At 49.0% G+C, this 27,809-nt stretch overlaps 1 protein-coding gene across 6 annotated transcripts; it reads left to right on the forward strand.

Moving 5' to 3' along the window:
* The first annotated feature begins 180 nt into the window (after positions 1–180).
* Positions 181–27,809, forward strand: LOC105694189 (CLIP-associating protein 1-A). 6 transcript variants are annotated; one of them, XM_012414623.1, is made up of 27 exons: positions 181–644; positions 862–1,160; positions 5,299–5,404; positions 5,862–6,033; positions 6,112–6,288; positions 6,381–6,457; positions 13,856–13,887; positions 14,025–14,112; positions 14,472–14,629; positions 14,710–14,946; positions 15,283–15,536; positions 15,634–15,818; positions 15,989–16,114; positions 16,565–16,675; positions 17,087–17,182; positions 17,281–17,464; positions 17,609–17,843; positions 20,045–20,110; positions 21,366–21,697; positions 21,952–22,255; positions 22,350–22,519; positions 22,602–22,740; positions 22,818–22,947; positions 23,047–23,197; positions 23,288–23,525; positions 23,778–23,984; positions 24,058–27,809. In XM_012414623.1, the coding sequence occupies exons 2-27, from the start codon at positions 972–974 to the stop codon at positions 24,262–24,264; spliced, it is 4,371 nt and encodes a 1,456-aa protein (XP_012270046.1). In that variant the 5' UTR covers positions 181–644; positions 862–971; the 3' UTR covers positions 24,265–27,809. The 6 variants fall into 6 exon arrangements, with proteins under 6 accessions (XP_012270046.1, XP_012270047.1, XP_012270048.1 ...); XM_012414624.1 differs by having other exon boundaries at positions 23,059–23,197; XM_012414625.1 differs by having other exon boundaries at positions 23,288–23,510; positions 24,058–24,264.

Below are 27,809 nucleotides of genomic sequence, written 5' to 3' on the forward strand. Positions count from 1 at the left end.
CGATCGCGCGACCCTGCCCGTGAGAGATCTCCCAACTCATCTCTGTTTTTGAACGCACCCTTATCTCCAGCCGGATCGATGGCAGCGCCACCGGTCGAAAGCGGCGCTCTCGGGAAACTCACTTGCGCGCCTCTCGCACCCCACTTGCGCTCCTCCGCAGGCCGTGGAATCAAAATGGCCGAAGCGTATATGGCGCTCGTCGCGCTCGCATTAATTGTCCGCTGATATCTCGGCGTTTATTACGTAATTTCGAGTGTCCAGTCGCAAGGAACGCGTCGTCGGCGTCGTGGCCGACGCTCGGAGTGTGCGGAAAGTGCGGCGTTCACGAAGTGGCGGACGACCGGGGTGACCGCTCGACGACGGCCCCGCCGAATTTGGCGATTCGGTTCCCCCCGCGCGGTGACTCCCTATTTTGGAGGTTGTTTTCCTCCCGCCCGTCGCTTGCACCTCCTCGCCCCTGGCGTAGCAAGGAAAAGTGTTCCCGGTAGCGCGAGGCGTGCCTTGACGCTCGAACTCGGCACCGGCTGTCGTGAGGCTCGCTTCATGTGCCACCGACGGCGGCCGTGACCTTTTAACCTCATTCTCGAGGATGTTCACCAGCACCTGACCAGCGCGGTGTCGGCGGGACCTTTCGGATGCCACCGGTGAGTTTTGAATTGTTTCCACGTCTTGAGGACCCCTATAATATCGTCAAGAAGTCTTGTCGTTTTATAACCTCTCGAAGGTTTCACTATGTTGCCCTGAATATTTGCTTTGCTTGATCGGGTTGATGCTAATGAGTTAGGGAACAAATTGGTGATATGGTGCACCGTTCAGCCTTGGTTTGTGCTAATTTTATCAATTTTTCTTCTTCGATTACAGATTCGAGAATGGAACACCCCTCGTGAAGCCAGTGCGAGTAATGTGCCTTGAAGGCTAGAGCGTCTGCCAGGGTTTTCGTGTCATCGCACCTTTAGGTGCAAGTGTCCACCATGGCGGCGGCACCGAGGGACATGGACAGCTTTATGCCGCTTCTGTCGACATCGGACATCAAAATGAAACTACAGGTCGGGGAGCAACTGTTGAAATATCTTGCCGATCCTTCGGAGAGCATCGAGTGCCAAAACATCGGCCTCTTTGTCGACAATATCATATCCTGGCTCAGCAATGGTAATCCAAGGGTAAGCTTATCGAGTCAGTTTTTTCAAAACGTTTTGCTCCAAGTGTTAATTCATCTATATGAGCACTTCAGTCAGACCGTGGAATGTTGTTTTATCGGTGGCTGCTACTTTAGGGAAGCAAACTAGCCTCCAAGCAAGAGGATCAAATAAGGGGAAAAAACTTTCACACCATTTATGTAGCAGCATTGCAGAGCGCAGCAGTACAAGTTCTACCAGACGATTACATTCAGTCTTCCCTGTGAAGTCGTTAAATTACCACTAGTTATTAAAAGTCGTTCCATTTCGTAAGCTGAAGACATAAAATCTTTGGGAAAAAAAAAAAATGACGGATAATACCAAAGCCAGTCGTTTACAAGAATTTCGAGTTCGTTTTGAGAACCAGAGAAAAGCTGAATTGGAGGTAGGCCTCGGGGCAGACTTGTACATCATTAATTAATCCTCTGAATTAGTTGATAACGCAAAAAGTTACAAAAAAGTAATATCGCCTTTAACGTGTTTTTGTTTTTCTTCGACTTCAGACCGTCGCAGGGACCCTCGTCTCGACAATGACTCTTCTTTCAAAGGCTTAAGTGCACTGATGGCTTCGCTAAAGTTTCAGCGTAGTTGTTCAGAGACAAATGGCTTCGATTGCTCCTTGGGTGGACATTTAGGTGTCTTTTTGGCCTTAATTCAACCTCTCCACTGTTGAATTAATCATTCTTCAAACGATCCCAATTCTTCTCAATTACTCCCCGACGTGACATCACCCAGAATATAAGTACTGTCTACTCTGACTTTGGCTGAAAATCTTTCCTGTTCGGTATTTGGTTCCCTGTAGTAGGAAGGAGGCTCTTGTCAAGGATCGTATCAATGTCACCCGTCAGAACGTGTAATAACATTCTTTCGCGCATCGATGAAAATGCCCGATCTGAGAATGATCCATAGGCTATCAAAAGTGCCCTTGTAACTCGATCGGCGTTACCGAGGTGGTTATCGAAGTTAGCGTTCCGCGTCGTGGCACGGTGTTATTTAAACGTAGCTCTCTCGTACCATTAAAAATGTCTCGACATCCCAAACACTCTTGGAATGAAAATGTATACTACACGTAAAAGAACATAATTTCTTCGCGAGAATTTCTACCGAGGCATTAGAAATTTTGGATATAATGGTAAAGTCAAATTCCTCGATATTGGATCTTGAGAATCATCGAGTACGTGTATGCTATATTTTTAACAGCGCGACCTCGAGTGATGCAATTTCGATAACCTTCTCGAGGACTCTTCTCTTTAATATCTTTTTTTTTTTGTACAATCATTTTTATGGAAATTATCTTCCTATGTAGAAAAGAGGGGTGTAACGATCCAGTTGGCCAGCATTTATTGGGGTTCGACGGTACCCTCGGCAGAGCCTCGCACCAAATACGAGTCCCAAACAATGCGGGCGATTTAAATCCCGTTTACGGTTTTCGGTAGAAAGTGGCCCGATGAACCGGCCCGCGAGGATATCCCGAGGACGCTACGTCACTCCGAAGGACAGGCTCCGTTCGGATGTTTGGAGATTCGAAAAGGGACATGCATTATTCAGGAGTGACGAAGTCGCGGAGCACCGAGTCGCGCACTCGCTTAGGCGCGCTCGCACGCGCACGCACCCGCTCACTCCTATATTTAGACCGGATTTTTTTTTATTTTCCCTTTCTACCTTTTTTCTCTCTCACGATTATCGTCAGCGTCACCTCCTGCATTTGGTTTCTGCATTTCCTCGGTCACTTCCAGCTCCGAGAGCCGGTCCCTCTTCCATATACGCGTAACAGATTATATTCACGTATCTCGGTGCGTGGAATTTTGTCGACGTCGAAATTCCCTTTCTTCCCCTTTTTTCTTTTCTTTTTTCATTCCTTTTTTCCGGAAAATTAATTCCCACCGACCCCGCCGAGGTTTTCTTACACGGCGTCTTTTTCTAGGATTAAATTTATACACCTCGGTGAATATCATTTATTTGAGGAATTTCTTTTATTTTCAAAAAGGGAATTCGCAAAGGCCTTTTCGAGGTTCTCTCACACGGAAGGGTTTTTGCAGGGGATTATTATTTATGCATCTCGGTGGATATAATTTCGACGAGAATTGCAGGCTCCCCCGGATATCCCCGTACCCTGGCGCTTAATCGTTAAGTAATCCTTGTTATTGTTCCCCTTTTAGACGGTTCAATCGGCGTGGCGAGTAAGATTCCGGGGATTCCTTTTTTGGTATCGGGTTTTCGAGTCCCCAAGTGCAGGTACACCATCGGCTTCCCTTGTAAGGCCGTCGGGGCGATTTCAAATTGAAATTTAAATTGCACCGATAAGAATACAATGAGGTCCTGAGATGTCCTCTTGTGTCACTCCTCGCGGCCGGAATATAATTGACCCAGAAACACCGACTTATGCCGATTTTAACATTCGATTGTTATCGGCTCTCCAGGTCGCCCAGGGTACCAGATCTTGCCGCCTAGTTTGTACGTAGGTAAGCCGATGTACGGAGAGACCTATACACGTCGTGGGAACACTGGAAGACCTCCGAAGAAAAGGATGATCCGAGAGATAAGGCGAAGGAGAGGATTTTCTAATCAGCCCGGCAGAGTGGAGTGGATGTCTCTTGGGTGGATCTTGCTGGTAACCCTGATTGCAGCGTGCCCTTAATTTCGCCGAGGAGCTGCCATTGTCATTGCCCGATTTGGCAGGGAGCCCACTGGATTTGGCCGGAGCCCGCCGACATTGCTCGATCGAACGAACTCTTCTTCGGTCGGACCTTCGTCGCTGGCCGATAACAAGCCCTTGGCCTTGAACCTATTAAGCTGAACGAGGACGCCAAGCGCATCAGATCCTGGCCATGTACCACCCGGCGAGAAGCCAAGCGATTATCGAGACACGCTCGCCTCCGACGGATTAAATTCACTTATCATGTCCCTTTTATCTCGTACCTGGGTATCTGTGATCCCGTTGCCGAGGACGTCGCATATCGCCTCTCTGGACCCATCCGCGTCATCGGCAAGGCCACGTGGATTTCCCTGATACCGAGGACGTCGCATCTTGCCTTTGGACCCACTCGCTTCATCGGTGCGCCAGGAAGGAGGCGTACCGAGATTCGCCGACCAGTGGAGAGAACGTTTACCCCGCATCGCTAAAATAGACCTCGACACCTCAACGGCCTAAGGTCGCGTTAAAGTCTGCCGGCACTGCAAAGCGTTCTCTCGAGGCACCAACCAGCTGCGTGAACCTGGAATCCAGTTTGAGGCACAAAGTTAACAGGCTTATTGGAATGTTTCGGTGGCGTAGGGAAATTCAGAGCCTACCAGAACCTCGAAAACGTTAAAATGGTGATTTTCGGAATTCCTTTATTTCTTTTTTAACAGCTCTGATTTTTGTAAAAAAGAAAAAAGTGCCAGAAAAAAAAATTCAACGTGGCACAAACGTCGTCATGGCGGAAACGTTCCAATAAGCCTGTTAATTTGGTTTGGGCCTCAAACTGGATTCCAGGTTCACACAGCCGCACCGACCCCAGGTTCCGGCCGGTCGTTTCTTCGGCGAGGAACTTCCCTCGAGATGAAGATAGGGAAAGAGAGAGAGTTGGAATAACGAGCGAGACTTGCCGTTTCCGGTGACTTCGAGCTCACTCGCGATGCATCTTAAAACCTCCGCCGTTATCAAGGCTAAAACTGTCCCAGGAAGCCTAGGAAAGTCTGCGACATGTGCAGCTTCATCCGGACCCTTAATCTCTGGACGACATCCTCGGTGCACCCCTCGTCGGCAGTCTACGAAGGCTCGCAGACGAAGTGCAATTGCCGCCTCGGGGGACCGCGAGGAAAGCTGGAATAACCGGGAGCGAGAAAAAAAGAAAAAAAAAAAAAGAAGGAGTATACCCGAACCTTAAGGGAACCCGACAATTAGGGCTCACCGTTTCCTGGATCAATATATGGCGCACCTTTACGGGAGGATTGAAACGATGGGCGAGCGCGAACAAGCGAGCTGTCCAGCGGTAGATTATACTTTAGGTCGATTCCATTTTCAGGCTCGTTTTTCATGTATGTCGCGGCTGAAATGATGCGCTTAGACTGGCTCCCTGGAGTAATGTGCCGGAGAAATTGTTTCTTTAATTGTTAATCTTTCATTTCCGCGTTGTTTCAGGTCGTCCAGAACGGCTTGGACATCCTCACCCACCTCGCCGATCGGATGGGCCACGACTTCAAGCCCTACGTCTCCTCGGTCATCCAACCCACGATAGACAGGTTGGGTAAGTATCGGATAGTACGAGTCGACCGCACAATTATTCCAGCCCGAGGGACTCGTACACTCGCAGAGGCATTAAAGTGTTATGAAAGGGTCATTATACATATATGTACACATACATACACGCGGTGCTCGTGAAATTTAATTTTTCCAAAAAGATGTGTCTGGGATAAATAGAAGAATTTTTTTAATTTTTTTTATGTATAATTTCACGAGTGTCACGTCCTTCCTTAGGGCCCCCATAATCACGCGTTGAAGTTTCACATCACTCGGTGGACCTAGAGTGGAGATTAGTTTTGTAAATATTTTGACGGTGCTTGATATGTGTACAATGAGTCTTTTATATCACCTTAAGGTCGGGATTCGGTGTTCGTGCGTGCTGTTACTTCCCTAGGGGTATTAGCAGTCGTGCCAAGAATCGAGCGAGCCATGATGTATTTATTCACTGTTTTGCCCTCCAGGTGACAGTAAAAATGCGATACGCGCCAAGGCGGCGGTGGTGCTGCTGAAGATCATGGAGAAAGGCGGCATGTCGCCGCAGCAACTCCTCGACCGTCTCCACCCGGCTTTCGGCCACAAGAATGCGAAGCTGCGAGAGGAGGCGCTCATCCTCCTCACGACCACTCTTAACGAGTACGTAAGGAAGCCGAGAGGGGCCTAGACCGACCCCCGGCGAGGAGGGAGACATTTTAATCTCTCTTTGATCGACAGACACGGCGCGGACGAGATGGCCCTCTCGGGGGTGACGCCGAGCATCGTTAAGCTCCTCTCCGACCCCACCGTGACGGTCAGAGAGACGGCGCTCAACACCCTGGCGGACATGTACCGACACGTCGGCGAGAGACTGAGGGTGGACCTCCAGAGGAAGCACAACGTCCCCCAGGCCAAGTGAGTGGCCCCCTGCGAGTCTGTTCTCTCCCTTTCCTAGATATCAAGGACGATCGACTCCAGTATTAATCTCTGGATTTTCTATTTCTAAGGTGGCAGCTCCTCGTTGAGAAGTTCGACCAGCTGAGAGCTGCCGGAGACCTCCTGCCCCTCGCCATGTCCTCGGACGGTGAGTGATGGCGTTTTACATTTAATTGCCGGGCATTTAGCGTTGCTTTAACGATCGCCAGCAACGGAACCGGCATATCTTTGCTTGGATTAGATAACGGATAATGCGTGGTACAGGATGTGGTGGAGGAAGTCCGGGTTTATCGGCGGAGCTGGCGACTGCCAAATTCCAGGGCCTTCGGACAGATGGCGCCATCGTTGCGGCGCGTTGGTGCGCTCCTTTAACCTCGTTCGTTACGAGGGACGTTCTCACGGGGACCCTCGCGTTGCTGGCGTGCGTCTTGAATATTTACCGGATAACGTCGACGGCACTGATGCGATAAGAATACCTGAATTAGCTCGGCTTAGGACGAGGGAACGCGCGTTTCACTTCGAATCGGGAATGCTTTAGTATCTCGTTCTCTTTGGCTACCTGCCTCTCGTGCCGCTTCTCAGGTAGTCAAAGTGAATCATTGTTTATAAATACCCACGGAAAAGACACGCGGAAGGGTTAAACGAACTCCTCCCCTGTGCATGACGAGAGCTCCGCTCTCTTGTCGAGAACTCGCTGTTACATAAGGGAATAGGGTTTATACGGCGGCGGCACGCAATATCGGGTCGGTGTAACGTTTCAAACACCGAATGTAATCCACACTGGAGTAATGCCGTCTTGCTAAATCCAGGCCGGCCTTGTAACGGTCCACGACTCCGATCGGCGATCCTTGCGAATTTTAAAAGGAAAAAGGAAAAAAAGAAGGAAATTGACAGATGCAAAGCGCTTTCCTCGCTCTAGATACGGCGGATTAATTCGGCGTTATTCTGGGGAGGACGGTTTTATCTCTGTGATCCTTGTAAACGGCGGATTAATTATCGCCGGCCCTGAACATCGAGTTCCGTATTTCGTAGATTTTTTCTCGCGTCATCTTTGATCGCGAATAATCTAGCGGATTTATGAGAAAGTCGTTTTCTTTTTTTTTTATTCTTAACGAGACTTGTCCTAAAGTCAGGTTAGGCACAAGCGAGTGCTCGGTGCAGGACAGAGATGGCGTTGCGTGTGTCGTTGCATTTCTGAAACGACGCGTCGAGTACCGTAGATGTCCGCAGTCAGCGCTCGCGTCGCATTAAAATTCACAACCGCGCTTTTTTACGAGGCTTTGATTATTCCAAACTTTTCTTTCCTTTTTTTTTTTTTCTACCCAACGCAGACGTCCCGACACGTGAGGGGTCGCGACGCCATCTTGGTCTTTTTCTTTCACAACGAGGAAATCGTGCCTCGATCGAACCTCCTTTGAATTCCGTGAAACCTGGCGTTGCATGTTGTACAGCTGAAATCAAGGATTGGTTAGCATTGGCATTCTGTTTATCGGAGTAGCGTGAGGTGTTTGGATCTCAGATTTAAAGGAAAAAAGCGACGACCTTCTCGCGTCCGCGTAATTCCCCGGAGTCGGGCTCTCGCGACGCGACGATACTTATTGCAAAAAGTTATTCCCGGTAATCCGTTGCGTCAGAAGTTACGATACGGCGCGTTAACCGAGACTTTCACGGGTCGGCGGTTCCCTTAATAAGTCACCTTTACGGTAAAGGCGACTTCCCGTGACCGTTGAACCCGATACCGTCCTTAACGCACAGGGGTAACCTCGATTTCGAGGCGCGTCTCGACTTTCAAGAGACGCCGATCCTCCGAGACATTTTTTTTTTTTTGCATAAAACGAGAACTTATGGGAGGAGACGCACAACGCGAGACCCCGTCGGAAACGTCCTTTCGAGCGATTAATAATTCGAAGGTGTCATCGATGTGCGTACGGAGGATCGAGGCGGGCGAGGAGGGCGGGAGGCATCTGGTGGGATCGGCTTCCACTTAATATACGTGGCCGGAGACTTAAAGAGGTTAAGATGGGCTCGCACGAATCCCTCTCTGTCTTCCGCGTTTGATCAACGCCCGTGATCGCGCCAATCGACCTCTTCCGGATCGCTCCAGATCGTGGCCAAGATGGCCGCCCTAGAACTCCGGGAATGGCTCTCCCTATTTCCCTCTTTACTTCTAAATGGCAATCCGCGGAGGAATTATTCTCGTTCACGAAAGAGCTTCCGATTGCGCCCTTTTCGAGATTTATAGTCCTCAAATTAAGCGATCTGTGGGCTCTCAAACTTGCGAGGTGGCGATCGTCCTAGAAGCGTTGGGTGCAAATGAACGGCGGGAAGCGAGACGCTCTCCTCGGCTCGTGGAGAACTTGATCCTTATCGATTTCTTCCTTTTGGGAGATTCCTCGGCGAGAAATCGACACTTTTATGCCGTCGCTTGGAAACTCGGAATTAATTCGTAACGTCGCTTAGGCGGTCGCAAAAGCGGCGAGCCGATAACGAGCTCCTCGCGCCAACCCTTAGAGATCCCCGGAGCGGCGTGGATGAATGGAGGATTCTTAATTGTTCCGCGAGGCAGGTTATGTCACAACTTAGCGAGTCGCGCGAAACTGAAAGGCCATCGCGCGGGGAATGCGGCGAACGAAGCGGTCGTCGTCAAATGTAAATTGCCGCCTTTGAATTGTAAACGATCCGCCCCTCCCTCCCCGCCGCGGCCCTCCGCGAAACTAACCTCGAGGAGAGACTCCTCGGAAGGAAAAAAAAAAGAAAGAAAAGACAGACCGGCGGAAGGTCGAGTCACGTCCCTGCCGTGAAATTTCGTAATTGGCTCGAGACCCGACTCGTTGATGCGACGAAACGGTAGCCGTTCGGCTCTTGTTTTCACTCGCGTCCCGGCGCCGGGGTAAGACGGACGATTTTGTTCAATTCTCTTTGGCCTTTGAGGCGGCGCCGATTTCTCTCCTCCGGTTCGCCGGGTTTATCGAGGCTGCGGGATGAACGTCGCGATTAGGTCATAGACGGGCTTGGCAGGATAGGTGTACCGGCGACTTCGACTCGGTTGATTTCCCAGATATTAATAGAGCTGAAAATAGCCGTGAAGTACTAATGGGTGACTTCCACGAAGCGACGTACCGGCCGGTATACTCGCGGACGCCTCTTCGGACTTTCGTGCGAACTGCTCGAGTCAATAAACCGCGGCTTTATGCTCCCCCCCTCCTCGAGCTACCCTCGGCGTTACTGTTGCTCCTCATGGCTTTACGTCGGCTAATTAATCGGGTGAAATCGTGATTAACATGCGACTGGTTGAAAGACCCCCGTCAGTAGGGTAATCTGGAGTGGACGCGATCGCGAGACCACGTGATCGCGTGACCACGTGATCGCCGCGCGCGCCTCCCATTGGCTGTCCCTAATGCGTGCCGGCACCTGATTGGTCGATCCATCAGAAGGCCCTCGCGAGAGCCGCGCTCCAACGTCGGGCTCGCAAAAAGCGATTCGCTAATAACGGCCATAAATACGCGGCGTGTTTACGCGATAAGAGGGGCCAGGGTTACGTAAGAACGAGGGGCCCATTATCGCCGGCGGTCCCGGCCAATGGAAGAGGCGCGTCTTCGAGAGTGAGCGGCCCGGTGTTTTCTGCTCGCCTGTGACGTCACGCGGAGGGTTCTCGCGCGCGACGTCGTAATTGCACCTGGGCGAGTCGAGGTTTCCCCTCTGGTCTTCGCCCAGCGTGTCTCGGATTCTCTTCCCCGGATCGCAAGGTCGAGTCCGTCTCTGACTGGGTCAACGCTTTTTGCGAAGACCTTCCGCCATCTCGCGCCCGAGGACGGGCGCCGTTCCTCGATCCTTCGACCGCCATCTTGAAAACCCTTGAAAAAAAAAAAAAAAGAAATATCGAATTGGGAGATATACACATCCTATTTAATTCACTCCCCTTTTGGATACAATATCGAAGGTAGTTTAGTTGACTTTGAGGTGAATTCCCGCTTGCTTCCGGTTAATCTATCCGAATCGCCCGGATTTACCGGGTGATCGAAGTCGCCATTTCCGGTGCTCCGGTTTCTTCTGGGTCGGCCGAGAGGAACCGGCCAATCAGCGGCGACCTCCCGGCGCGTCGCTCCCGACCGTCCTTCTCCCCTCTCTAGGCCGTGATTGTCGTTTATTAAAGTTAAACATTGTAATTGCACGCTGATCCAGTTATGCCCTGCCCGGTCCGGCTCCGCCGGTGCGTCGCGGCTCGCGCTAATCGCCCGGCGAAACGCCGTTAAACCATACTCCCGGCCATTTTATTTCCGGGTGGTCGCTGTTAAGCCCGCGCAAAGAGAGGACCCCTTGTCGTTTAAGGACCGTTTTTTAGCCCCCGCGGTTTCCCCGCGCTTTTCCACCGCTAAGAAGCCGGAGGATCTGCACACTCCACAAATCTCTTGATGTTCAGTCAAACGCAGCGAAAAGAAAATCGAACGAACGGGCGGCCATCTTAGATGTTCAGAGTTCACCTCGAAAATAAAAAATGGCGGAACATTTGCAGGGACCTAATGGGTAGACTATCGTAAGAAGGTCATTCATTCAAGAGATGCGTTTTAATGCTGGAAATTATTAGGAGCATTGTCGAGAACTGGCCCGTTTTTTTTCCACTTTTAGTTCTAAAGAATACGGCCTTGTTTACACCGACAATTTGGTATGCGTATTAAAGCTGTGGTTTTATCAAACTATCGGCATAAACGATCGTGTATCGCCTTGATACGGTTCCCTCGATAAGTGCGAATCGTACCGTCTTACTGTTCCATTGTTTATACCGAGAGTTTGATAAAACTGCAACTTTGGTATTAACTAAGCCTATTTGCCCTACGTCCATGAATCGCTCTCGGCGGAAGGGATTCCGTGAGTTTCGAAAGTCAGCGGCCGCTTAGCGCCGCGACGACCTCGGTTGCATTGTTCCGAAGGAGCGACCTCTCGTTGCGTCGTCGCGTTTCTCGACTTGTATTTTTCTTCTTCTTTTTTTTTTCTCACTGCAACCGTCATCGGGAACGCGGCGCGGCGCGGATGAAAGTCGCGGCTCTCGCATTTATCGCCGCGTTCCCGCGCCGTTACATTTCGGTCGGGCGACACACGTGACCTGGATCTCCTGCGTATTCCCACGCTTGACTCTGCGAGTCGGCGTTCTCGTTAAGCGCCACTTTTCGGTGGTACCGACATTAGTCACGTGACTTTTCTCACTTCTTCGCGTGAAACTTCGAAAATCGCCGAGGAAGGTGAAAGCGTACCCTCTGATGTCGGAGCGCGCTCTCCCATTGGTCGAGCCCGAGGGCGAAATGCAAATGGCGGCCCGGCCAGGCGCGCGTGCACGCGACTCGGCGCTCCCGTAAAAGGATCTCGATTAATCTCCCTAATCTCTCTCTCTCTCCCTCTCTCCGGTTTACCGCGTCGCGAGCGTTCCTTTGGGTGTTCCCCCCCTTTCCTCCAATTGGCTCGGAAAGGAGGCATTGTCTCGGAAAGGAGATACGAGTTCTGCTTTCTTCTGTATATCTCCGGTTCGTGCTCCTTTTACTTCCGATATCCGTTATCCGCGCGGGAAACGGATCGTTACGGGATTCCGGGGTCGATATCGGATTATTTGGGATTGTTGGGGGAAAATAGAGGGGCGGAAGGGGGACCCGCCGTTTGTCGGGATACCGCGAGGTCGCAGGGACTCCGATAGGGGGCGGCCCCCTGCCTCGGCGTTCGGTGGTACCAGAGGGGGCACCGCGCTCTCCCTTCTTGCGTTCGGCTCACGTTCCGCGGCTTAAACGCCTCTCGGGTGCTCGCGGGGCCCGGTTGGATCGCCGAGTCCCCGAGCGCTCTCGCTAAGCCACGGTCGTTGGAAAAACGCGGTGCGCGCGTGCCGGCTTAAGCGGGGAGGAAAACGAGGCTCGCGTGACCCTGGTTTTCCTGCGGCGCGACCCCGCGCTCTAAGTACTTTGCATGTTCCGCGGCTCCACGGGTGAACCGGGCTCTCACCGCGGGATCGTATAAAGTCTTTTCGATATTCGATCCTACAAAGTCTTTTCGATCCATCTATCGGGGGATTTCTTCGTGGGCTAGCCTCATTGACCCTGCACCAGTGACTTTCTGACGATCCAGTGGCGGGCGATTTCAAAAACACCTAGGGGGAACGCGTCCCGGAAGTGGTTCCACTCTCTGCGTCGTGATTACTCCTTGGGATTTCACCGAACCTTCGGCAATTCCTGGGGAATCGTGAAAGTTTTAGGGGGGGGGAAAGTCACGAAGGTGGAAACTTTGAGTGGCATTTGGCCGACGCGCAGTTTTGAAGTTTGCCGTTGACGCGCAGTTCTGAAGTTCGCCGTCGGCGCGGTTGTCGCTGCTTCACCCGAAGCGTCGCCGTTCGCGCGTCTTCGCGGGGAATTTATGGAATCGAAGAGGCACGTGGGACTATCGTTCACTGTTGTGAGAGGTTCGCGAGGAGAAGGAGAGGTTTGAATCCGTGCCGCCGGAGAGCGTTACGTGAGGTTTTTATTGTTCCTACTTTCGCGCCTTTTAACGGCGTAAATTGTTTGGGTAGATTAGGAGACGCCGATAAGAATTGTGATCGAGTGTTTTTCTTTAGGCGGCACGTTTTACACATCGGGTAGCAGCTGGAGAAGGGATCGAGACCAGGTTTTTTTCTGTGAACCTCGATTAATTCGGTCTGATCAAGAGGGCCCAATTAAGAGATCTCGAGCGATCGATTAAACCTCCGGGCGAATCTCGAGAGACAATGGAAATTACTTTCACCGAGCGTGCTCGCCGAGCGTGCCGCTTGTCTGTGGAAACATTAGTGACTTCCGAGAGCTTCGAGGCTCTTACACCATCTTCAACCTGGGCTTCGACGTGTTTATTGTTCGCAGAGTTTTTCCTAACTCTAAGTGACATTGAGTAGCCTTCGGTTGGGAAGAACCGAAGTATCGTAAGAATTTAGGAGCGTTAGGCTTCTACTTGGATTTTATCTACGAGAATCATAGAGGCTCGAATTGGGCTTCATGGTTATTTTAAAGACTCATTTGCATGAGTATGAAGTACGAGTGACTTTGGCAGGTACAAAGCGTATGGTATTTAGGTATTCGATATTGGAAAACATTTACACAGTGCTCCGAGGAGGGTAGTGTAAATTGGTTAAATGTTTGATCGTGTGACGACAAACGAGCGTATTGAAATGGCACTTCCGACTCGACATTGCTGTTCACATCGTGGACTGATAAAGTATCCCAGTATTGACAAGAAACTCTGGGATCCCGGTGCCACTTGGATACTTCAATGGGATAATATTGTAAAGCATCCTGGTGCAAGAGCCAGAGGATGCCACTGCGACGTTCATAAGCCACCTTGGCTGTATCCGAATTTAGGTATTAAATTCATCATGAGATATGAGACCGTTGACTTTTAAATTATTTGATATGTTATAGGAAGAAAAAACAATCTTTTAGATATGATAAGGCTAGATATGCGCTCTGTTTTATAAACCAATGATAGATTAAGTAGAACTGGCAGATATCTTCAAGAATTAAATTGAATTCTTATTTTTCAGTTGGCAGGGATGTGGACGAATTGGATAGAGCGGTGAGTAAACTATAAATTATTAAATTCTAGGTCAGTAAATCTTGGGAAATTAATTTTTTTTACCGATCTGTTGCAATAAAAGTTATGCTAGGTCGACTTCTTTTTGTTAATAATTGAGCATACATATGTTGATGTAGGTCAAGTCTGCTCCGGTGAAGAGATCAACGAGTTTGCAGCAGAAAAGAGGCCAATTCGGACCTGCAAAGACGATGCTTTCGATACCAGGTACAAAACTTGTCCTCTAGTTTCTATGAATACGTTTAATTAAAACTTGAAGTATACTTAAATAATTGACTACAATAAGTAAAGTTTGAAAAAAGCGAAAAGGATCTTAAGACGTCAAAATTAAGAGCCTCTCGATTCCTTACGTAAATCGGAACCAATTAACCTCTGTTTCTCGCTCGTTGCTTCGCAGTTATCGCTAATTGCTTGTGTCGAATGTGAATTAAGTGTCTGTAAAATTGCAATGAGCTTGTCACGTTAGGCCACATTGGTTCCGTTTTACATACAAGGAAACATTCAGTGTCTGCATTATTACATTAGAAGTTTATATTGCATGTATATATTGTTTACATTCCCTTCAGGTCAAGCCGGAGCGGTAGACGAGGAAACATTCCAAACAGCCTTCGAGGACGTTCCACCTGTGAAACTCTTCTCCGCGAAGGACCTCGAGGAGCAAATGAAAATAATTCGGGATACCATAGGAGACGACAAGAAAGACTGGAAACAAAGGACGGACAGCGTAAGTGGACTGCAATCATCTACCGTAATTGTCCTTCCTTGCGATGCGTATTGCTCGATCGAAGCCATCCGTCTCGACAGATGAAGAAGCTGCGAAGCATCATCATCGCGGACGGGACCAGTTACGAGAACTTCACCGAGCTGTTGAAGAGCATACAGAGACCCTTCGAGGTGGCCTGCGCGGACCTGAGGTCGCAGGTCGTTCGCGAGGCCTGCATCACGTTGGCCTTCCTGAGTCAGCAGCTAAAGCACAAGTTTGCCAGTTTCGGCGAGGCTGTCTTACTCACGTTAATGAACCTCATACAGAACAGTGCCAAGGTGAGCATTAGCCGCTCGTAGACCAGGCTCGTTACATCGTCGAATCGTGCGTGCGGTGTTTGATAACAACGTCTTTTCCAAGTTCGCGGAATCCCCCTTGGAGAGGGAAAATGGGCCCTCGGCTGGCGATCCTCGTCATTGCTCGCCGATTATTCTCCTCGGTCGGAATCAGTTCGACCTGAAAATGTCGCGAATTAAACGAATGTTTAAAATAGAATCTTGGAAAGGGAAAACAAGAGTGCCCGACTAGTTAATGTCCGCTGCCAGGAGTGCCAGATTCCATCTCTAGATTTCCATTTTCCACCTTCGATCCTCTACGAGGTCTCGCGATTCTAGGTCGTGGCGACCGCTGGCGCGGTGGCGGTGCACTTCATCCTCCGGAACACCCACAGCAGTCGCTTCGTGCCCATCATCACCTCGACCCTGAACAGCAAGAGCAAAGACATCAGGCGCGCCGCCTGCGAGTACCTGAAACTCATCCTGAACTGCTGGCCCACGCAGATCCTGCAGAAACACGTGGCGAACCTGCAGGAGGCCATCAAAAAAGGCATAGCGGATTCCGACTCCGACGCGAGGGCTCACGCTAGACAGTGAGGATCTCTTCAAGCATTCCTTCCGTTTCGGAATATCTCCTCTCTTCGTGAGGTCTCTATCGCCGATCTTTAACGACGAGCGTTACTTCCATAGATCGTACTGGGCTTTCAAAGACCACTTCCCGGAACAAGCGGAAATCCTGCTGAACAGCCTCGACGCGACGTACAAGAGGTCCTTGATGTCCCTGAGCAACAGCGGCAGCATCAACAGCTTGAATGCTACCTCGAAGAACGTCAACATAAGCCCCAGGACGCCGAGGCCTGCGATGAGCGCTGCAGGTCAGTGGACGTCGAGTTCTTCCTAACCCTCCTGAGTTCACTAATAATGTCTAAGATCTTGCCGGAAAACATATTCATCATTAACGCATTAACGAGAAACGCGTTATCCCTTCTGTTTTCCATGCTGCTTAACTCTTGCGGACGCGTATCGACGTCATTCGCACTCGAAGGTAGCACGGAAAACTTGCACCACCCTCCGGGCCAGCCTCAAGGTCCTCTCAGACGAACTCCGTCGTTGCCCAGGTCTTATCGCCAGTCCGGTATCCCGATACTACAAAGACCTACCGACAATCACTGTAAATTTCACCTAGCCTTTGCTCTTACTTCTCGTTATCTTAAACAAATCAAGCTGATGCGAAACTTCCGAGCGTTGTTTTCTTATGGGAAAGGCGAGATCCGAAGTACAAGAAGGACGATTCAAGGGGAATTCGCGTCCTCGTAATTTGGACCTCGTCGTTCCTTGAAGACAATGCTTCAGTGGTTTCGCATTGTCTCGTGATTGTTGGATCAGTTCTGTTCTGTAATACTATCGTAAAGGGGATTGATGGTTTTTCGTTTCTCGTGAGATTTGTGTTATGTCGGGAGTGGAATCAGCGGAGCTTGTTCAATTGCTTGATCACTCGTCACGGTGTATACTTTTTACATCTCCGTTGTATTGTTTTCTCGTCGTTTTGAATGTTAGATGGACGTAAATAAGAGATTGAATTCCAGATGGATATTGATTCGCTGCCTTTTTTTATTTAAAGGTCGAGTTACTCCGGGTGTGAGGTCCACCAGCGCCATTGATCTTCAGGCCGCGCAGAGGGCGACTGCTAGGATAATGTACGCGAACATGAATCGCAACAAGGCAACCCTACGTACGTATTTCCACGCTCTGTTTTTCCATCGTTTCGTTTTTATTCTACGATCGTAGGCCGTGTATCTCCGCCGGGCTTGTTTAATGAGACCCGGCGATACTGTTTTTAATCGATTCGAAAGATACTCACCCGAGCAATTACCGCGCTCACGAATCCTAGCATTAATTCGTAGCTGTTCGATTGAGTGATAATGTGTCTTCTTTAATTCCTGCTGACGAAAGATAACGGCCACGGTATGCACCATGCCAAGCAAGGTACCAAATTGATAATGGACAATCGCTAACGCAGTTGCGACAGCCTTTTTGCACACTCTTCATGCACCGCTTTTACCTTTGGCTGAACACGCAACGTTCGTTTGATCTTATTTTACCTTTCCCTTTACCCGGTCGCCGATTTTCTTCTCTTTTCCAGCTCGACCGAATAAATCCCCGGAGTCCAGCATGGTAGCGAGCCCGGAGAGATCGGCCAGGACCAGGACGAGAGTCGCCGGTGTCTCGCAGTCGCAACGTAAGCGCGATACGATCTTCCCCGAGATATCCGGTCCCCCTTTTCACTCTCGGCTTATCTCGAAAGTCGAGTTATTAATCAAAGGGGAATTTTAACAGCGAGCAGCAGATCGGGTTCGCCGTCGTCTCGACTAAATTATGCCACTTACAATCGAGAGGGGGACTCCTCCCTCGTCCTCCGACCTAGAAGACTCTCGGGATCTGGGATCCGCAGCTCTGGGAACAGCCGGGAACCCAGCCCCCAGCGCTTCGGGGTGGATCGAAATTACAGCTCCAAGATCAGGTGAATACCGGGAATTGCAATCTGCGGCGAGCTGACACCTGTTGAACACCTGTAGGAGATTTTAGAGGGGCTCCCTCGACTATTCGAGGTCGTTAAATGGCTCCTCGTTTCTGATGAGTTTTACGAGATATATTCCTTATTCAGGGGCAGGAACTTGCACATGTCACCGACCGATAGACCTCCTTCGAGGCCTGTCATGGCTCAGAAGATGCTACAGCAATCGCGGGAAGCCGAGTCTGCGCTCGCCGATGCTCTGACCTTCGACAACATCGACAGCTACACCAGGACGCCTAGAGGCAAGGGTGATCATAGCGATGACAGCGAGACCAGCAGCATCTGCTCCGAGAGGAGTATGGACTGTTTCCGACGACCGAGCGACGTGAGTACGCCTAGTGTTAGTAATTTATCCAGTGCCGGAGATTAGCCGCTAACGAGAAAATTGATAAAATTAGGACCGAATAGATGGACTTAAGTAGGGTTGCGGTTTTTGAGGAAAGTCTTTGGATCTTTGGTAATTGCAGGTTTCAGACTATTTTTTCTTTTTTTTTTTTTTTGTATCAAGAAGTACAGATTCTAGAGACTCGCAGATGGTGTTTTTAATTCGAGGAATGTATTTGAAACAGGAGGCACGGAGTATCTTTAAGCTGCTGGAGATCTGGAATCTTTACGTTCGAGTTTTCGATTTTTTCTGATTTCTGCCATCAGGTTGATTGGGCTGATCTTTGCTATCTTTGGCAACGCGTTTCTCGTGCAGCGCCTCTTGGCTTGGTCGAGGTTTCTGAGAATTTCGATCCCTCATGGCTGCCTGCTTCACGGCGCAGTTGGACCACTTTTGAGTGGGCGTTGAGTTAATCCTCACTCGTCGATCCTTTTTGGATCCGGCTCTCGATTCGAACGATCCTTCGGAATCGGAATCCAAATGTCGGGATCTGTTCCCTTGCGTGGTCTTCCCTGATGTCACGGTTTCCTCCGAAACCGAACAGCTGGACTTCCCCTCGGACTTGGTCTCGTCCTGTAATCCTTTGATGACTCGGAATTTCCTCTCCTCGCGAAGCCTCATTTCTCGCTCCTTCTCCTTTTTCCTTCTCCTAAGCATGTTCTTCAGGAAAGCGAGGACCCCCTTTTTTCGACCCGAGTCTCGGTATCGAGAGGCCTCGCGATTCATCACCTCCACCTCCGAGGCGGTTCTGGATTTCTGAAATCTATCGTTACTCTGTACTCTCATCATGAGTGAGTTGATTCTCCACCTGGAACTCGAGAGGGCTTCGAAGACTTGCACCGATGTGTTTTTCAAGCTTCTTCGATGCTTCTGCGCAGCCTTAGGCCTTCGAAGGAATGGACTGTTCTTGCTCTTCGAACAAGTTTGCAAGTATTCGATGGCTTTGTTCGCAGACCCTGGAAGTAGAGCGAAGCTTGTGAAATCTTACGTTGCAATCTTCATGAGAAATTTGTCAGACTCATCGGAGGAATTAAAACCTTCTTTCCGTTGGTCAATTCCAGTTGTGCTCTCCCAAAAACTTGTCAGTAAAGGAGGAGTCATATGATTTAAGACTTCTTTGGGAAGACTTCGTTGACATCTCTTATCGGTGAGCTTGGACACATGTTCGGTCGGTTTCAGAAAGTCTACAGAATTAATAACCATATGATTGATTGCGTTGATATCTTTCGACATTTATCTGCACTTACCGCAAGTCCTTTTATTTAGCCAGAATAAGATTCCCACAATGACACCGACTAGAAGGGCATTAAAGTCATTCAAGAAATTTATTAACAAACCGAACGACGAGTGAAATTTCTCTACGATGTAATTTGGTTCTGTAGGGACAATCGAGTTCATGTTTCCCGGTCTCTCGAGTCAGGAATTATTTCGGGTATTTAAGGAGGATCGATTTTCCATCGTTATCTCCGTGCTCGTAGAATCCGTACAGTTTTTTTTTTTCAATTTTTAACCCTTTAAAGTACCGGAAACGATGTCCCCTGGAACCTCCATTTTCCTGACACCTGTAGGAACTGAACGTAGCGCCGAGACTTAGCTCTAAAAAAAAAAAAAAAACGGGAAATAAGAGCAAATGCCTAGCGTAGCATGTGTCCCGTGGATAATTAATTTGTATCGATTGTATGACGCGTCAGTAACTTATCCCGTTGTGTCTTAATATCATTTTTGTTCATCAAACTAACGAAAGTCAAGGGGAGAGAAATTAGTTCCCCGAGTATGAGAATTAAATCTGCGAATTATTGCTCATCCGAGGTCGTTCCCGAATCCGATCCGGAAACAAGTCAAGTATTTAAAGCGATTGTTTGTAGTAACTTTAGATATGCCAGGCATTTTGTTTCCGGATCCTACTTGAACTACCCCGGATATCGTTTCGCACCTCGGAGAAGAACCTCGAGCAAAGCTTCGAGAAAGATGCCGCGAAAACCCATCTAGGAGCTTTAAAGCCTCCCCACCGATTAGTGTCGAAGTTAGCTAACGCATGTCTGGTTTTCCTTATGATTTTTGTTGCGGACCCGTTTCGTTTGGTTTGGACTAAAACGCCCACGTGTAAACATCTGTACTCCGTCCGTTCCGAATCCGTAAAGTCATTTTCTTGGAGCGGCTCGCAACAGAGGCTGTACCGAGACCTGTGGGATCAGTCCATCCCGAAGGTTTGTTACCATTCATTTTGCAAAAGCATCTTTTTCTCTGTCTATCTCTCAATCTAACTATCTCTCTATCTCTATCTCTCTATCTTACCATTTTTTCAGCATCCCTCCTCTAATTAATGGCTATCACTTCCTGAAGCGAGAAGATCGAAGAGCGCGCTTAATCTTTGCCGGAAAGGTAGGAAGAAGAAAAGAGTACGGGCTCCGGGGAAGGCTTTATTTTCCTGATGACGTGCCTTCTCTTCAGGGTCACTCCCTGGGGAGAGAGATCGTCCGACCTTCTCGCTTCGTGCTCGTTGGTTTCTGATTGTCGGGAACGCTCTTCCATAAGTGTCCAGTCTCCGTGTAGTGAGTCCGAGTGGTCTGTCCACCTGCTCGCAGTGTCCCTGTGTCCAGAGGAATGTTTTTGCTTCATCCAATAACCCTCCTTTAAATTTTGGATACTCTTAAGGTGTCGTGAAACCGCTCGGTTGGAACCAGTCCTTTTTTTTCTAAGGACCTCCCATCGAACTGGCTGAAATTTTAGAACGCGATTCGTGAACACCCTAGAATCACCTTACACTTTCAACATTTTTATCATCACCAAGACCCAAATGCTTTGACTTGGATTACGTTTTTTTTTTCCTCTTTTTGATGATACTCAACATTTTGAAAGTGATAGTTCTTAGGTGCTCGCAACTCATGTGGTAAAGTTTTAAGCAGCTCGGTGGAATATCCTTAAGAAAAAATGTCTTATCCGAATCGACTGGTCTGAGGGTTTCATGCCGTTTTTAAATTTCACTGGTCTTTACGATATGTCTTCTGACACGTGCAACTACCTTTAGTCATACGTCCTCGTCTTAATCTTCGTGTTTACCATGCACCATTAACAGAAGCTTGAACCTTTCTCGTTGCTTTAGCGAGGAGTCAGTTTCGAGCTCCTTCCTAGGACCCTTTCGTCCCCTTTTTCTGGCATTACTAACGCTACGTTAATATTCCGTTTCACCATTTGCACAATAATTGAATAAGCCTGTTTCAAAGATCCACCTTTACCCTCCCCGAGAGAACGACCCTTCTTCATGGTAGCCCCTGAAGCAAGTCCACCGGCCTCGACGAAGCTGCCGATATTCACTTCGTTTTCCCGATTTATCTCCGCGAGTCCTCTCGATGTCGGCTCGTGCAGCTCGTCCTTCCGTCTCCCCTTGGAAAGAATTTTTTAATCCTCGGAAAGCGTCGAATAAGTCCCTTATCCGTGACTTACGTCTCCACCTTTTCGCAGGACATCAAGGACATCATCGAGAACTGCGGCAAGAAGCACTGGTCGGACCGGAAGGAAGGCCTGGTCGGTCTGCAACATTTCCTGGCGAACGGGAATACCCTTTCTTCTGCCGAGCTGAGGAAGATCACCGAAATCTTTGCCAAGATGTTCATGGACTCTCACACGAAGGTCTTCAGTCTTTTCCTGGACACCTTGAACGAGCTCGTGATGACGCATAGCGAGGACCTGGGGGATTGGATTTATGTGCTCTGTACAAGGCTCCTCGTCAAGCTGGGCACCGACGTCCTGGGCTCGATCCAGGCCAAGATTCACAAGAGCCTTGACGTTGTTCGGTTGGTCCTTCGTCTTCTTATTTAACTCTCATCAATATTAGCAATTTAATTAACGCCTGTAGGCGTCTTGAAAAATTGCTGTGTGCGACTTTTTATTGTCAACGGCGTAGAAATTAAATAGCAAAGCATAGGGTAGCTTACCGTTGAACGTTTAGAGTATGTCACCCGTGCTGTGTATTGAAATGTACCGTAGCGAATGGGTTGATACTCCACATTGCGCTTTACCTTTTTTAAAGCACAGTGTTATGTTTCAGGGAATGCTTCCCCGGGGAGAAACTTTTGCCAACGGTCCTGCGGTTTATCTGCGACACGGCCCAGACGCCGAATTCGCGAGTCAAGGTGGCCGTGTTGAATTTTATCACGCAAATCGCCGAGACCGCCGAGCCTTCGGCGCTGAGCGGCCAGCCGATGGTCGCCGTGGCGAAAATCCTCGACTGGGTGAACGACGTCAAGAGCCAGGATGTCCGGAGACATGCCCAGAACGCGATGATAGCGCTGTACAATTTAAACACTCCCCAGATCACGATGGCCTTGTCCGACCTGCCCAAGTGTTACCAGGTTCGTTCCGACGCGGTATGGAGTTCCTAAGGAACTTGGACATTGGTAGCGTATGACCTTGATTGTATTCCTTTTTCCTTTTTTTTTCCTTTAGGACACGGCGTTGCCTCTGGTGCAGAGTCACCTGAGGAGGTCTTCCGGAACGAGCAATCCTGCGTCTCCTGGGACACCTCCTCCGAGGGTTCCGCACTCTCCTGCAAGAATGAGGCTGAAAACCGAACTCGACGTCGTCGACGACCACCTCAATCCCGAGGAAGTTTACAAGTAAACTAATGCTTATCTCATATTTCATTTGATTCTTTTATTAACCGAGATTTTTGGTTCAATTTCATATGTGGTGTTACAGATCCTTGCGTCGTACCACGGCGGAAATACAGAATTACGGATTCGAGAGATTGGAGAGAGCCACCACCAGCAAGGACAGCGGGATCAGCAACATGGCTGATGTCGAGGAGAAGATGGAAGGGCTGACTTTATCGAACTCGGTTGGTTCTTTATTAGGGAGATAATTGGTCATTTATTTTGGTGAGAGGTGGGACTAATCAGTCGGTCTTTTCTGTAGGGTCGTTCCTCGTCGGTTTCTTCGCCAACGCAACGGAGAATCGTTACCAGCACGACAGTGAACGGTTCCGGGGACACCATCGCAGGAGACCTGATCTTACCTCAGGAGAACAACGGCTACAAGACACACGGTAGTGCATCCTGTAACATCTCTGCTTCTCGTGTCGATCTTAAGTCTTCGGCATTACTTAAACGTCGTGTACATATATTATCTTCAAATGTATTATCAGGTTCTTCCCCAGATTCCCTGAGAGGAGCCGACGTCCTGATCGAAGTGCTGCAGTCGGGGTCGTTGACCAACGCGGAAAGAATCGCCGCACTCCAGGAGTTTCAAGCATACATGCGCGACTGCGATGCGATATACGTTAAGCAGAATTTCAAGTACGCAATTACTGGATCATTACTTCAATGAGTATTATCCAGGAGAGGACCGGCAGAGTTGTAGGGGTACCATTGTTTTTTTCGCTTCAGGAAATTGTTGAAGACTCTCTTGGAGAGCTTGATGAGCGACGACAAGGACATCCAGATCGAGGTTCTTCAGGTCCTCATCGAGATGCTCAAGTGCCAGGAGCTTGCTTCGTCGTTCTCGAATTATGCCGAGCTGATCGTCCTGAAGGTCCTCAACGCCCACAAGCTGGACGATCCGAAATCCTCGAAGCCGGACGTTGGAGGCGGAGGCAACACGAAATCTATGGTAAAGAATTTAGAGGTATTAGTGTTGTTCTGTTTGTTGTATATGTGCTGCATATTGTACTTTCCTGAACCGACGCCCTTCTCTGAATTGCTACCGTAGAATCATTAAAGCATGAGTCGTCTACAATAATTGATTCTAAAATTTAAAGTACGCTGTCCAGGTATGAGCTCGCTTTTCGCATGTAGCATTTCGGAATGAGATTTCCTCTGGTCGCGCGCCAGCGAAATGTTTTCCACGTATTTTCAACGGAGAAACTTCCCCTTGCAGGTACTCCGCATGGCGGAGAAGTGTGCAGCAACGATCGTCACGGTGTTGCCACCGGATCAGATAATCGACCTGGTGTCATCCATCATCACCACGGAGCCTTTTCCCAAAAATATGGGAGCGATCAAAATGCTGCACAAGGTCGTGGAGCACTGGGGCCGCGAGGCCATCGAGCCTCACCTCTCCAAGGTCATGCCGAATCTCATCAAGGTACCTGCAGTAGACCCATATACGTCACGATGAAAAGGTACACAGTAATTTAACCGTTTCATATTTCCCTCAGTCTTACGACGACAAGGAGAGCACGGTGCGCAAGAGCGCGGTCTTCTGCATGGTGGCTATCCACGCGGCGGTCGGCGAGGAGGTATTGAAGCCTCACTTGACCCAGCTCGTGGGCAGCAAGTTGAAGTTGCTCAACATCTACGTGCAGCGCGCCCAGCAGACAAACAGCGAGCCGGCGAATCCGCGTGACAACAACAACAAGAATTAACTAACGACGAGCGGCGCGACCCTCAGAGTCGCCATCTTGAAGCGGTTCGCCCGGCTCGGGGCAAGGCACGAGAGGATGCTGCTCAGCTTCCTGAGCAAGTCAGGGCCCTGACGTCGGCTGCAAGAGACCCGAGGTCGAAGAGGCCCCAAGGACGCGGAATTCATGCCTGAGGTCCGGCTCGACGTGGTCTCGAGAGTCCTTTCCCGAGGATACCATATCTCGCCCTCCAGCCGCCGTGGTCGCCATCTTGGCGATTGACGGCTGACTCCGCAGACAAAGAGGACGGCTACGTTGCACATCGAATTGGCCAGGTTACAAAGCTGAGAATGTGGCGAGCAGAGCCCGTGCTCTGTATTTTCATTGCTTGTAAAATAAGCGAGGGGTTCTGGGTTTCGGTAGGGAACGACTGCGAAATCGTTCCTCCCCGCGCCGCCAGGCGGCGGTGACTCTGGTTTCCGTACCTCGTGATAGCTGATCATCGAAATTTTAAGTTATTGTGAATCGTGATCGACGAGTTTCTTAGCTTGCAGGTGGAAGTTGGAGGGTATTGTGGAGATCGGGAGAAGTGGCGGTTGGTCGTCTGGAATTTACGTTTCCGGGAAGGAAGTAACAAAATGAAGAGGCCAAACCGTGTCAACGTTAACTGTCGCCTTCGATATACCTGCGGGGTGATTATTCGTGATTTCCGAACGTTTGCAACCAGATTTCTTATAATTAGATTCTTTCTACGAGGGGCAAACAGTCGAACTACTCTGATATTTAAATTATGGACGTTCGACGTGCAGCCGATTCGTCCTCCCGTCTCTTTTACGAAGTTCAGGCAATAATGCGAGGGAGAACCCGCGCTATGCCTTTCAAAGGAGAGGACAAAAATAAGGAAGTGGCATGTATTCCACCCAACCGCAATAACAATGAGAATCGCAAGTAGATTAGACTAGCATCGTGGAATTTCCTCCGAGGAACAAAAGAGAAGAAAAGAAAATATAAACCAAAAAGAGAGGGAGAAACCGGAGGAACCACCGACAGTCGGAACTGTGATGAACCTCGTGCACGAACATTCGACGAGGGAGATACCGAGAGATCTTGACGATAAGAGAGACGGACAGAGTTACGCGAAAAGAATGTACTAATTTAATATACAGCCCTACTTCGCTATTTCTAGCTTCTAAACCGAGCTATCCACAGACAGACCCGCGGAGAGTTAGCGTGCCGCAAGCTCGTTATTGACTTTTTAAGGATGCCAGGCAATGTAATAATTTATTGATACATATACCCCGTACGTGCTAGTCAAAAAGTTATTTCTCCGAAGGACGCACAATACGCAAGAGACACTAAGAGGAGTCAACGTGGGCTGTTTAGGAACCGCCGCCCATTTTCCGGGTCGATGGGACTTTTGCGGCCAGTGAGTGGGACGGAGAGAGAACGAGTGCGAGATGCGTGCATGCGAGAGAGACAGCGAGACCGAGAGATTGAGGGACGCGAGAGGAAGAGAGGAATCTCGCGAGTGAATACTGGTTTCTTTTTTTTCTTTTCCCCTCCATAATGTTACTATAATCTTAGGGAGTTATTATTAACGATGCTAAGGTCGAATCAGCGCATGTCCTCCACGCGTTGCCAATAACGAACTCTAAATCAAAGCTAAAGTAATGTGTTAGTAATTATGTGCCATTAACGGACAGGCCTACCACCTGCTTGGAATAGTTGCGCGCAAGATTTGCCGTTAAACGAGGTTTGCGTTTTGATTTCGTTCGGACTAGTGAGCTTGCTTTTGTGGGACATAACAATCGCGAGTATTTGTAATATTGATTCAACGAAGACAAAACGCAAAACTCGGTTCACGCCGGGTTTTGCATATGACGCTTTCAAACCAGGCATCGGGTCTGTTAACGAATATATTCCTTTTGTCTCCGTTTGTCTATGCCCCGCGAGAACGTGCGAAAGAATATATATATATATACATATACACACAGTGTACCTATGTGCTTATATATACGTAGCGTAAAAGTCCGTAGACTCCCGTTACTTAACGTTTAATTCGGGCCGAGGGAAGTGACATTACGTTAAAGGACATTCGGGGGAGATCCCAAAGTGCGTCTGCGATAGATTGGACTTGGGAGAAATCGCGTTATTACGTTTAACTTGATTATTCCCGTATGAGGGGGGAAGATATGAGTTTTAATTTCTGCGACTTTTCGGGCATGACTAGGGCGACTCGATGGTTCGCGGAGGCTCGTTCTGTTATGTTTTCTTTATCCCGATCGCTACTCTCGTAATTACTTTGTATTATTAATTACTATTCATTGATATTATCGGTATTAGTAGGGTTAGCATGTTACGCGCGAGCCGCGTCCTCGAGGACGCGTCTCGCTGCGGCCGAAGAAGATGGCCGCCGCCATTTTGTATTGAGTTGCGTTTGAAAAGTAGTCACCGCCGTACAGTAACTAGTGATTAGCTCGACTAGTGGAGTTTTTCGTTGGGATTTATTGTTTAGAACTCGCAGGGACATCTCGCTTTCCGGCCTACAAGGCTCGAGAAGGTTATTATCGGGGGGAGAACGCGCCTTTCTTGGCTGCTAAGCAAAACGATCTCTGCGACGCGCTCTTGATTTCCGTCCTTCTTTTTCTACAGAATCGAATATCCGACTCGTCTCTATGAATCTCACAATTCCCGTGACCCGCGCGACGCTCAAAATGTCCATTTATACTGTCCAATCAGACATGTAGTGTTAACGTTCCGACAGTAACAGATATATTTATACCGTCAGTTTAGTTCAGACGCTAAATCTTAAATCCGACACTGATATCACAAGTCATAATGCTTGAAGTTTGACGCGCAATGCGCCGAAACTAATCCGATTCGTTGAATATAAATACTTCTTTTAGAGATGTATGTGCGAATTTTTGTATTGCCGGATACGCTACGTTTACGCGTCGGATCGGATTGTAATTGGTGACGTAAACTCGGCCGGGGAGGAACGGCAGTGCCATTCGAATTTTCCTTCCCTCTTCTCGACTTTCCCCGGATTTCTCGAAGATCGGCGTGATGTACCCGTCGATTCTTTGATTTTTCGCTTTGCCGAGTATCTAATGGCGACTCGTTTGACGAGACTGGCGACGCTTATCATCGGCCGCCATTTTGACGGCGAAATCAGGCCCGGTGGAAAGCGTCGGCATATCGATACATTGTCGCCTTGATTGGGTTCTTCTTTAACGACGGGGTTCCGTTATAAACATTCGCCATCTTGTCAACTCGTTCTCGCGCTGTCGTTCTCTCTTTCTCGCCCTCGCTTATTCTAGACGTAATCACCTCTCTCCCGTTCTCATCGTAACGTTCCTTCCTCGCGACGATTCCCTGTTTCGTGATACGAGATCCAGTAACCGATAAAACAGCGGTGAAAAGTACCATGCATAATACGATTATCCAGAGATTTTTTTTTTTTTTCACGCTAATAATTTAATATATCGATACCGATTACCGTAATGATAATATTACCGCATTGTTATTGTAATTGCCAACTTGAAGTAATAAATTAAAGTATTGCAATA

The sequence above is a fragment of the Orussus abietinus genome, unplaced genomic scaffold (genome assembly GCF_000612105.2).
Source record: "Orussus abietinus isolate OABI.00-Male unplaced genomic scaffold, Oabi_2.0 scaffold6, whole genome shotgun sequence".
Taxonomy (NCBI): domain Eukaryota; kingdom Metazoa; phylum Arthropoda; class Insecta; order Hymenoptera; family Orussidae; genus Orussus; species Orussus abietinus.

Coding starts and splice junctions, on each gene's coding strand:
- LOC105694189 (XM_012414623.1), top strand. CDS start 972: ATGGCGGCGGCACCGAGGGACATGGACAGCTTTATGCCGCTTCTGTCG. Junction 6,289..6,380: donor CACAACGTCCCCCAGGCCAA/GTGAGTGGCCCC, acceptor TCTATTTCTAAG/GTGGCAGCTCCTCGTTGAGA. Junction 17,183..17,280: donor CGGTGTCTCGCAGTCGCAAC/GTAAGCGCGATA, acceptor GAATTTTAACAG/CGAGCAGCAGATCGGGTTCG.